The sequence below is a fragment of the Alligator sinensis genome, unplaced genomic scaffold (assembly GCF_000455745.1).
Source record: "Alligator sinensis unplaced genomic scaffold, ASM45574v1 scaffold232_1, whole genome shotgun sequence".
Lineage (NCBI taxonomy): Eukaryota > Metazoa > Chordata > Crocodylia > Alligatoridae > Alligator > Alligator sinensis.
Genome location: NW_005842517.1, coordinates 141,514 through 153,980, shown reverse-complemented (window position 1 = coordinate 153,980; position 12,467 = coordinate 141,514). Strand labels below are relative to the sequence as shown.

The following is a 12,467-nucleotide window of genomic DNA, read 5'->3' as shown; positions in this document are numbered from 1 at the left end:
TATGCATCAACTTGGATTTGAAGGATTGTTGATATTTTTTTAAAATAAATGCAGCCCAGGATCAACTGTGCACGAGCACTGGAATCTTTGTGACTTGAAAGCCCAGAGAGTTAGCTGAAATAGTATCTTGTAACTCTGCTTTTTGCAGGAAAGAATGTAAGCAAGCAAGCAAGCAAGAGTGCTCTGGAAAGTCACACCTGCCAAAAGCCGGCAGAGCAGAGCTCTCTCTCTTCCCTATGTGTGTTTGTACATGTGTCTGGTTTGTGAGCCCTATGATCACATGCATCTCCAGCTCCTGCCTCCCTCCCTCCTCAGCCTTCACTCCCACTGCACTACTTGTAACTTTTGCAAACTAGTCCAAAGCAGAAGCACTTATCATAGACAGGGCAATTTTCCCTCTTCAAATCTTGGGATTCACCAGCTGCCAAAGTTTCTGTTTTTCCTATCTGCTGAATAAGGATCTGGGACTCACAGAGGATCTTGGTGCAAAAAAAAAATGATTTCCCTTAGCAAGAAAAGCTCATGTTTTTCTCAGCTCTGTCTTGCGCTCTGTGCCTTTGGGCTGGCACTGCTTGGAGATTTGTCCCAGGCTCTACCTATGGAGGATCAGGATTATTACTTGCAGGAGATTATTAACAGAGATCATTATTATTCTTTTCCGGAACCCACTGAGGAATATTCCCCTTTCACCGAGCAACCTGAAGAGGAAGAATCAGTCCCTGCTGCAGAGACAGAGAAGCCCCCAAGGCTCAGACCAGGCAGGAAAGAGTTAAAACTGAAGAAAGCCAACAAAAAAGAAAAATCCATTCTTGAAACTCCACCAGGTAACTTTCCACCTCTTCCTCCTCCAAACTTTGAGATCTCTGCTGAATCTCATGCTGACTTTGACTTTTAGAATTAAGTAGTTCTTAGTAATGGTAGAAGTTGTAGTAATAATGAATATGCAGGTGATGATGATGAACCCACATATTAATTTTTTTTACACCAAGTTTTGCAGCATTTGGGAAATCACACAAACTAATAACACCCCCCCCCCCCCCCCATCAAGTAGGGGGATTTCAAAAGCTCTGCCATTTGTTAATTGAGGCAGTCCATGGGCTTTTCCTTCTTAATAATATTTGACATTTGTCTGGTTGTTAAAACTCCAGTTTTACAATCAAACAGAGACTGACTGTACGGTTGAACCTGATTGTCTGATGGTGTCTCCTTTTTATCCCTCTCTGTTTTAATCTCAGTGGTGTTCCTGAGTTAGTTTCACATTTGAAGATATGAATTACACTTGGATTTCACTTTAAAGTCTTCTCAAGAATGATATGTAAACAGCTTTTCTGTAAGAGATACCAACTCCTAAAAGAAGCTTTTTCCCCCCCAGTTATTAGGAAGTACTTGTCAAATAAATAAAGCAAAAACAAAACCCAGGCAAAAGCAGGCAGGCTTCACCTCACTGACAACACTTAATTTCTTTTGCTGAAAAGCAATTGGAAAACCAGCAAATCACTATTATTGGCAAAACTGTGGTCAGTAAACACTGTACAGAGGTTTCTATTAGGCACAGTTGTGCCTCCATGGAGTAGTAACCTGTTCTGTGGGCATATCCTAATTGTGCTGTGCTTACTTTATTGCTTTTTGGGATAATGAATATCATGCACTATCATAGTTTATCATGCAATAAGCTACCATTTTCTAAATTTAAAGAGAAATCCTGCAGGCCTCTGACCCAAATTCTTTTGGCTGGAAAAATAATTTTGTAACATTAAAAGATGCAGGATAAAATACAAAAGTTGCAAATAAAACACATAAGCAGTCAGGACACAGCATATTTCAGAGTTAAGATTTTCATAGAAGCATCATAGATATTAAATTTTGAAATTCTGATTGACAGTTAAGACTTATTAAAGCAATTATTTTTTTTATCAAGTGAACATTGGGTTTTCTTAAACTAAGAAATTGCTCCAACACTACCATTGCTGCAATGAGAGCAGGGCAGAGAACACTAGTGACAAATATATGCCTTTTATGAGGACAGTAATGGCAGAAGACTCCCAAAAGCTGGGTACCATAGGACACCAGGAGCTAGATAGCAGTTTAAAAGGATTCAGCCCTGATAGAGGCATTTCCATCATGAACTTCTTAGTGTTAGCTGGGAAGTGCATGCAGTTTTAAAGCTATCTTCAGGTTCTCGCTTGTCATATTTGGTATTGCTAACATTTATGGAGCCCCCTATCTGCATACAGGGTTTAATTTGTACCTCTCCGGACATCAGCTCCAATAAAGGCGATAGAAGCCCTGCATCCATACAAGTCATAGGGATATATTGTTGCCTGTGAGCCACAAAGGTAACTAGAAACTAAGTGTGTTGGCAGTGGTAGAGTTTACTTGGTAGTCTTCTCTTGCTGAAGTTTGTTGTGCCAAGGAAATAATTGGAGGTCCATTGCATTAAATCGATAGACCATCTAAGATTCGGTTAGAGCTCAGGTGTCTGTCCTGCTCTATGGTGGTTCTCAAACCATGGTCCCTGGGCTGCATGAGGCCCAGTCAACACACTGCTGTAGCCCTTGTGACATCCTGTTAAAACATTTTTTAAATGGATACACAGGAAGTAAGTTGCGTGGGTGCAGCCCACATAACACATTAAGCTGCAAGCATGTCCCACTATGGCAAATAGGTTGAGAGCCACTGCTCTAAGCCATCCCATCAGATGCTCTGTAACTCTCTAATGACTTCAAGCTTCCTACTGGCCCTCCCTGACTTACATGGCAGCACAGTTGCAAGCAAACTTTGGAGAGTTTTGCATGCCATAGGATTAGAGGCAGGGATAGCATAGTGACTCTCCAAGGCAGCATTCACCTGTCTCATCTATGAGACTGCCCTTTCTCTTTCCACATTTCCTTGCTATATGCACAAAATACCTTCCAAAGTCTGTAACAAATGAGACAGGAATTCTGGAGACACCATTCTTTTCTACACAGCCTGGATTCCTCCTCAAATCAGGGGTACCCTGGGTACTGAATGAGATAAGGGGGCTATGGAAAAATAGTACGTAATGAAAGGCTGTGTTACAATGTATGCACAGAAAATGGCCTACTTAAGGTCTTACTGACAACCCAGAGTCGTGACAGCTCCCAAATCTGAGTATGTGTTTTTTTCAAAATTATGGTAATAATAGTTTTTAAAATAGGTGGGTTTTTTCCTGTACTTTCCTAGTTTTAAAAAACTAAGAGAAATTCTATTATATAGCATCCTATTAGCACCTTTTAATCCTATTCGCACCTATTAAGGTCCATCACCATTGGAGCTTTTTGATCTACTGTCAAAACCTCTCCCATTTGAGCTGAGTGTAACTCCAAGCAATATGAGATTGTCATTAAGGCTGTGCAAAACAGCACCGTTCCACTTTGACTTCCATTTTGATGTTTTGATGGACCAGTGTTTCATTTTGAATTTCATTTAGTTTTGAAAGCTCTGTTCCATTTTGTTTCGTCAAAACTGTTTCGCTGTTTTGACACTTTCGACGTTTTGCCCATAGGCTATAATAGGGAAGTATGAAACTGCCTATAGCTTTGTCATTTTTTGCCTAATTCAGATGAAACATGCAGGGATGGTAGCCCCTTCTGAGGGCATGAAGCCTGCCAAGTTTCAAAGAGATAGGTGCATAGGTTTCTGGGAAACTGTACCTCAAGATGTTGACAAGAAAATCTCCTGTTACTTAATGGCAGTGGAGGCCTCCTGTCATCCAGCAGGCAGATCCAGGGGCCTGCACCCATGCAAGGACTGCAGGACTCTGCTGGACTCCTCCCAGGGGTGCAGGACCCCGATCTGCCTGCTGAATAACAGGAGGCTTCTGCTGCTGCCTGGGACTGGTGCTGGGCATAGCCCACACCCAGTGCCGGGAAGATTGGTGCTGCCGCTGGCCCCAGGTGGCAGAACTAGCCTCCTGTGATCTGGCAGGAAGATTGGGGGCCCGCAGACCCGGGAGGAGTCCGGCACAGCCCCTGCAGCCCTCCCAGGGGTGCGGGTGAGCCCATGTTCTGCCTGCCAGATGACAGGAGGCTGCTGCCAACTGGAGCCAGCGGCAGCATCAGTCTTCCTGGTGCTGGATGTGGGCTTTGCCCAGCCCCAGTTTGAGCCAGTACCAGCAGCCTCCTGTTATCCGGCAGGCAGATCAGGGGCCTGCCAGCACTCCCTGGAGGACTATGGGGCTCTGCCAGACTCCCGCCACTGGGCTCAGCTCCGAGTGGCTCACAGCCCCATGGAACTCAGCCCGGTGGTGGGAGGTGGAGCACAGCACTGGCTCTGCCCACCTGCTGCCACCGGGCTGAGCTTCATGGGACTGGTGGAGCCAATCAGAGTGCAACGGCAGGAGGTGGGCAGAGCCGGCGCTGTGCTCCAATTGGAGCTGAGCCTGGCGACAGAAGGCAGGGAGAGCCAGGGCAGCACTCCCCGCGGAGCCGTGCTACACGGGGCTTCGAGCTGCTCCGAGGGCAGCCCTGGCTCTCCTCTGCCTCCCACCACCTGGCTGCTTTGAAATTCGAAACATTTTGAAACTTTCAAAATGTTTCAAATGCCTTCATTTAATTTTGAAGCTGTTTCAATGGTTTTTGTTTTGTTTCAATTTCACTGTTTCAAGCTCGAAATGCATCAAAACAGCTTCAAAACAAAACACTCAGTGAAATTTTGCACAGCCCTAATTGTCATTCTCTGTGTGAACCAGCATTAGAGTGGGGTTTTTGCCAGTTGGATTCAAAGATACTAGCTGATAACAAAGGAAGGTTGGTATTTGGAAATCATGGCACCTGTGTCCTGTCCTCCCTGTGCCTGTCATCCTACCCCAGTTACTCATTCCAGTGTCCCCCTATTCATTTGTTCCTATGTCTTGTTCCAGTCCTAGTCTCCACCCCTGTGTTCACTCCTTGGCATCTCTATCTCAGGTGCTATCTCCTTGACTAGTCATTTCCAGTCTCCACCTCTTGGTTCAATGGCCAAATACCAGATTTCACTTGGCTTTGTTTCTCACTTATGACATTTCTACCTTAGTCTCAGTTCCATGCTACTCCTTGCACCAATCCCTGCTTAACCAGTTCCAGTCTCCCTTCCTCCCCAGGCTTTTGTTTAATTTTGATCTCTAGTCCTTTTTTCATGGATTCCCAGTCCTAGTGTTCCCCAACCAGCCTCCATGTTGCAATGTTAGACAGAGCTAGGAAGTACCACCATGAAAACACACCCTGTCTACTCATTCCTACTTTGCATGGGTTAAAAGTGGAAAACTGTAATATAGCTTCTGCTAGAGGAGCACTGGGAGTTCCCAGTGCTACTCTATTACATATGCCTGAGCCTGAGCCTGCTACTGGGAAATGGAGCCACACTCCTATGTCTAACTATGTTCTCTCTGGCTGCATCTACATGTGCAATTAAGTTGGAGTGATAAACTCTGGTGCAGTTTGTGCTGGAAAAACCTGCTCCTGAGTGCAGCATTTACATGTGTGCTCAGTACCACAGCAATTTGAGTTGGGTGGAGCAGCTTCGGGCTGGCACGGGCCTCAGGGATATAGCTGTGGGCTCTGGGTGGTAGCATTGGACTGGATGGGGCATGAGGGTGCTACAGTGCAGGGCTAGGCGACAGGCAGCCCCTACTTTGCAGCCCCTGTCACAGTCTGCATGTGTACTTAAGTGCATGCAGCTACTCCACTCTAAGATAGTACTGTGCCAGACAGTACTATCCTATGGCAGAGTTAGTTAATTTACTGCACCCTAATACCAGTGCATATGTAGACTGTGACGCTTTATTGCGGAACCTAATTAGTTAACTCTGCAGTAAAGTGCAGGTGTAGATGCACCCTCTGTACTTCACTGAAGTGAGGTCCTTCTCCTTTTCTTTCACTACCTGGGCTGCAGCCCTGTAAGTCCGGAACTGCACAATTTTCTTAGTGCTAATGACTGGTGCCATGCAACCCAGAGTAGTCAGAAGCAGTAGTTTCAAATCCTGCTCTGCCCTTTCACTCTAGGTTGGAATATACTCAATGTTGAGATTTCAGCTGCCAGACTCTAACAAGTCCTAACAGAACAGGTGTAATCAAAAATATTTCAAAGGATTATAACTTGGCCAAACATAGGTGTTTTTCATGGAGTCAGCAAAAGACCTATCCAACACTAGGGTGATCCCCCTACCAAATTGCAAATCCTTGCTTCAAAGTATTGAGGCACTAGAACTTCTCAATGCAAGAGTGTTTTTAAAGATATATATGTCCTTACCAACAACCAAAACATTTTAGTATTTTACTGTCACATTTATCCATAATATACCCTGAGGTAGACTCCTCAGTATGGAGAAATTCAGTCTAAATGGTTAACATTTGCAAAAGCTGTAAGCAATTGAAAGCAGGGGTTTCATAGTGAGAAATATCAGACAACGTTAAGTATAGACAGCACTCATAGTTCTTGCCGCAGAATAACTAGGCATTGGATTGTAGAGGGATCTTGCAGTTATGCAGACTAAATTGCTAACTCTACCAAGCACAGTGTTAGTGTGATTAGTGTTATTAAAAAGTCAGTAAAATTGTTGGTTTTCATAAGCTCAGAAAATCAAGCCTCTTATATAGTTGCCTAAATAAGATCTCATACAAACACACAGTTTTGAAAACTTGGCCATAAAAACAGTTTTTGAAAACTTGGCAATATAAAAGGATGCATAAAAGTGACCACATGATTAGTGCTAAACAGCGAAAAATAATTAACAATGATGAATCCAGCAGTGTAAATATGGATGGGGGTAGTATAACTATGCATACCCTTTAGTGATATATAATCCTGCATGTATGCAATATATATTTTATATAGATGAATTTGACAGACATACAGCAAATATAAAATGCCACATTTTGGGAAGCTCACTCTAAGTGGGGCATGTTGGATTAATTAGGTGTTGTGGCAAACAATGGACTGTATCTGAGCTGGAATGAAGAAACGCAGAGGAACAAGACCGTGTGATCTGCCCCTTGGCTGAGCAGCTGGTACTGATCAGTGCTAGCTTTGCATCAAAGCTAAGCTAAAATCATAACACTCTGAAAACTATAGCAAATTACATGTGACATGCACTTGATTAATTTAAGCTAATTGCTGTAGATGGTGTGAATTGCACTGTTCAAAATGTGAAGTGCTAATATAAGGACAGATTTATTGGCATTTACTGTTGCATTTTATTTTTTAAACCAATATTTTTAAGCCCTGTACATATGTAACAATGTAACAGGATCATGCCACTCTTATCCCTGCCACCATGACTTTTATAAGTGAAACTGGACATTGCCATCCTTGGAAGGTAAACGCTTGGTTTGACAGAGCTTTCCATGTGTGGATTTGCATTTTCTAATCCCATTCTTGCTGATTTAGGATTTGATCCAAATCCCACTTGACTTCAATGGGCTTTTGCTCAGGGTCTTAATGGACGTTAATGTACACCCTCTCAGTGACCATCTGCAGTACAGATCACAGTTTTGAAGTGTTTAGCTATTAAAACTATAAATATCCACTCTCTCATATTTTCATTGTTTTTCAGCATTCCCACTGGAAGAATTTGGAAGGAAAATATTGTAGCGATATGGTGTTATTTTAAAGTACCTTGTCTTTTGTCTGACATTACATTTGAGCTTTCTCAAATGTCATCTATCACCAACTTTAATCCTGTGACTTAGTCAAATTCATGGTGTAATGGAAAAGGTGACGATTTTCTTAAGTGGTGCTGGCACAACATTGAAGAACAAATGAGTGAGCGTAGACAAAACCAGTTAAAGGGTTTCCCTGTCCTGGAACAGGGCAGTCTGACTGGCAGCCTGTTTGGGGTTAAATTGTGCCCTACCCGCCCCCCCACCCCGGGCTCCTGCCAAGCTGCTATTTCTCCTATTTCTCTGGCTGTATCTCTTGACTCCAACTCCCTCTTTTGGCTTCTGTATTTGGCACCTGACCCACGGCACAGTGTAGGACAGAGAGCTCAGTATGAGGCTGGGGCCATTTGGGTACACACTGCAATGGTGATGGAAGGGGTGGCACATATGCAAGTGCACTGCAGCACTAGGGAGGGGGGGTGTCCCTACTGTGTGTGTGGCCTGGGGAGAATGCCATCCTGACTGCTTAAAAATTGGGCAGCCCTGTCCTAGAGTGTTATGGTGGCACATCCAGTGTGTCAGATCTTGAAAGGCCAAATGTCCTCTGCAAGGTGTGGCATGTCCTCCACTCTTGTTAGCTTCAGCAGAAAGGGAGGGTGTGTGTGCGTGTGTGTGAGGGAGAGAAAGAGAAAGGGAGAGAGAGAGAGATCAGTTTCTGGACGTAGTGCTGGAGTGATGGGTATGAAACAAAATTCTGGAGCTATGCACATCCAAGCTTCACTGAAGTGTAAACAAGTGTCATAATTGCCCTGCTCTCACTTATGGGTGAAAATAAAGCCTTGATGTTACAAAATTCAGATCAGGCTCTAAACTCTGAAGCTTGGGCCAGTTTTATAAAACACATACCATTCCTGCAGTTCCTGTTCTGGCTATAAAGTAATTCCAACTGCACTTGGAAAGTAAAGCAGGCAGCTTGCCATGCTCATCTGCATGCCAGTTCTCAGGATAGTTTCCAACACACAGCTATTTCTTATTTCACTTATTTATTGGTGCCTGAGCTCTGGGACAAACCAAAAGGGCATATTTGTCCCTACGTTCATGATTGCCAGTTGCATGCTTTTCTCATCTGACCACTTGTATATTTCCTGAAACTTACTAGAAGAGAAGTATATCGAGTCTACCTGTGCCCTAGTGTGCTTACTTTTCCTCAAAACTATTGTTTTGTAAATAAGACCATGATACTACATGTGCAATAATGGCCTCCTTTAATATATGTGTGTTTTTGTTGGTCTCTCATTTCTTTTTGAGCCCCATTTATGAAGCAGGGCCTCATTGTACTAGGCACTATACAGTGGGAGTATAAAATGAGAGACAATCAATGGCTGACAAAGGAACGGCAAGAAAACAATGAGATTTTCTCAGTCAGCATGCCAGGCATTATTATTGGCTCAGCAACTGCTGTCAAGCTTTTGCAGGTGTCATAGCAAAGGAAAGTTTTAGGAGTTATTTGAAGGATGCCAGTGAGTTTAGACATTTATGGGGAGTTTCTCTTAGCCATGAGCAAGGAAGAAAACACAAAAATACTAGCTTAAAAATGTAACAAATGAGTTATGTGTATGGGCCGGGAGCGGTCCAAGGCCCTCGGGGGCGCGCAGCGGGCTGTGGCCAGCAGCCCGGACACACCGGGTCGGGGAATGCAGGCCGGCGGACCAGAATTAGGTACGGACGCTTAGCGGTTGATTTAAGATTATTTTACTTACACCGAAGATGGTCGCGGTGCAGGCAGGAAAACTTGCTTGAGTTGCGGTTACAGACAGAAAAGAAGAGAGGCGGACAAGAGTTCCTTCCACGTGAACCTCTAGCCCAATCTGGTTGAAGGCTCTAAACCGCAAGCCCATCATGTCAACCGAAGAAAATAACTCGAAGCAGAGAGCTCTGAATACACTCACACGAAGTTTGCTAGGCTCCGTGGAACTTGCGCGCGGGGAAGGGGTTCGTCGAGGGATCGTTTGGTGACGGGGAGAGGCCAGAGGTTGATCAGACCCCTGTAGCCTTCTTGAGATACGCGCTGGGTCCGTTAGGCTCCACAGCGCTTAGAGATCTTCACGAGATGTGAAGTTCTCCTCCTCCAGATGGTTGTGGAGTCCTCCCTTACGTGGTTCTCCTTGGAGTTCTCCAACTCGGGCGGAAACCACTCAAGCCTCTTATACGGCTAGCAAGCCAATCACTAGCCGCCACGTGGGAATAATTTAGAACTGGCCAATAGTGGGACATAAATTTGCATGCGAATGGCGGGAACTCCTTGCACCGTGCATTTCTCTTTTGCAACCTAGAAATGCACCCTGCAAAGAAAGCTCTTAGTGGCGGGAAATAATTTAGCAGTGCCGAAGCACAGACAAGCAAAAATCATACCCTTGGGTTGTGACATTATGAAGGCTGCAATCATTGGTAGGGTTGAGACAGAAGCTGACATATCAGTAGTCTCAGACAGAGAATGGCAAGAGGGGGAACAGACCAAGAGGGGCTTAAAGGCAAAGATGAGCAGTTCATGTTTGTAGGAAGAAACAGTGTCTTTGGATGAAGAATGCAAAAACGGGTGAGATAAAAGCAAAGAAGCCATTACACTTGGCTTTGCAGCAACATTTTACAGTTGCATTAGCATGTGGCTCTTCTTCCTGCATGGCAGAGTTGGTGAAAGCCAAAAGGATGTGAAGCACTCGGTCCTGTGGAGTGTGTGGTAACTTTCAACTTCTTGCGGAAGTTTTATTTTGTATTGCACAGTAGGGACCCACTCGTTTACCCTAGTTGTTTCTTAGAAGTTCTCCCACTGATTTTAATAGGATCTGGATCAGGGCCTCATTGCCCAGAGCTATATGCAAAGACATAAACATGTGGTTTGTATTGAGTTTTCTTTTACTTAGCAGCTGCTATCACCTCATTGGCAACTCTAGAAATCCACTAAATAATAAAGCATAACACAAAAGGTCCTTTTAAGTACCGATCTTTCAAAGAATGCTATCCTGCTTACTGAAAAAGGCTGAAGAATGGGCAAATACCGCATAGAGGGATAATGTACTTAATTCTATTCAAGCCATTTGGACTGGCTACTCAGTATTCTTCTAGGCAAACAACCCTAATGAATAATGGAACATTAGAAAAAACCTTTTCAATAAACATTTTTGATTTTGCTGGAGGAAACCATTTTCCATAGTAATTCCACAGCAGCTGGATCCAAACTGAGTTGAAGGCCTTTAAAAAAAAAATCAAGATTTCATTATAGAAGCCTGAATCTGCTTCTGTAATCAAAAGGGAGTAAATTATGGTTTGGATCAATATACTAATTATTTGAAGACAAGGTTCCTTGGGTGAATTTGATGTCTTTTATTAGACCAACCCAAATGGTTGGAGAATAGTTATTAAGCAAGCTTTCGGGTTCAAAAACCCTTCGTCAGGCTCAGGAAGCTGCAGCAGTTGGTGTGTGCTCTTCCTGGATGGAATGAAAAGTAAATTATTTGAATGTACTCTATCCCCTCCAGAATGTTTATATTCATTGTGCTGATGGTGACCTCTTCAATGGGAATATTCAATAACCCATTGTCTAAGTTTTACCAGATTTGTCTTAGAAGGAGGACTTCCAGAGGCCATGTCAGCTTTGAATGTCTCAAGGAGATGTAGCAATGCAGTAGGAGGGAGCAAGAGAAAAGAAGCAATCAGTTGACTTTAGAAAGCCTTCTTTTTCTTGCCTTATGCATTGTTACCTCCTAAGAATTAGGCTAAGGTAAAACAAATTGTCTGTGTGCTGATTTTAATTTAATAATAAGCAGCTGCTTGTGTATGTGCTGGATGCAAAGGATGAATCAGATATTTGGCTCAAGCAAATGCCCTTTTGCAAAGGATCTGCTGTAGGATTTGGGGAGAATTGTCATGCTTGTGTCAAGTAGTACTTCTTACCACATGCAACAAATTTTCCATGTATATTTGTAGACATAAGAGTTTAACATTAATTCTCTGGATGTTTGTGGAAAGCACACCCAAAGAGTCTAGGCATGGCTGACATGAGTTTATTTTAATTTTAATTGAATACACTCAGAAAACTCTTCTGAGTATTTTTCCCAGCACTGACAGAAGGAAAGAAAGAACAGTTCAGAACCAGGGTAGAAAAAAAAATTAGTTGTAGAAGTGACACAATGTCAAGTTTATTTACTCCGTAAGTAGATTGGATGGGCAGCCTGGAGTATTACAAAGATAGTGTCAATGTTTAATAAAATGGCTTGCTTGTGTGTGGGTGTATGCATATAAAAATGAGAAGGGGGTGCACTTAAAGCTTTGTTCAGTATTTACAACTTTATTTTCTTCATGAGGGACGGGTGTATGCATGTTCTTTTATGGATAGTCATGGTCAGCATATGTATATAGACATGCCACCTGCTTTATAGCTTTATAAATTACCTCTGTATATACACATCTAAATATATCATGCTGGCCATTGACAGCTATATACATCAGAATGAGAAGAGATACATGTGGAAGATGCTATATAATACTGGTATATGGCAATGGTGATCTCGTGATCACTAAGTTTGAGGGCATTCTTTCCTTGAGCCAGAAGATTGGTAATTATGTTGGAAGAAGTCATATCATTGCAGATAAAGATTCTTATCCCTTTTAATTTCTGATCTAGCTTGACTGAAGTCATGAGATGGGCCCTTAAATGTTTCATGATGAGAACCGCTGTGAAATAAATTGTCAGCCCAGTACATTCAATTCTGAATTCTGTCACTACAAAGAGAAAAACATTTTTGATTTCCTTGTAAAGGAGAAACTTATGATTTCTTAACCCTGTATTTTTATAGTTCTGCTATCTAGGGA

General features: G+C 43.0%; 1 protein-coding gene across 1 annotated transcript in view; it reads left to right on the top strand.

Moving 5' to 3' along the window:
- Window positions 1-358: 358 nt before the first annotated feature.
- Window positions 359-12,467, top strand: part of CPXM2 (carboxypeptidase X, M14 family member 2) — a gene marked incomplete at its 3' end in the record, with an annotated part of 143,062 nt that continues 130,953 nt past the window's right edge. The window contains exon 1 of the mRNA XM_006031600.3: window positions 359-824. Within this exon, the coding sequence (XP_006031662.2) occupies window positions 497-824 (328 nt within the window). The remainder of the gene's footprint in view (window positions 825-12,467) is intronic.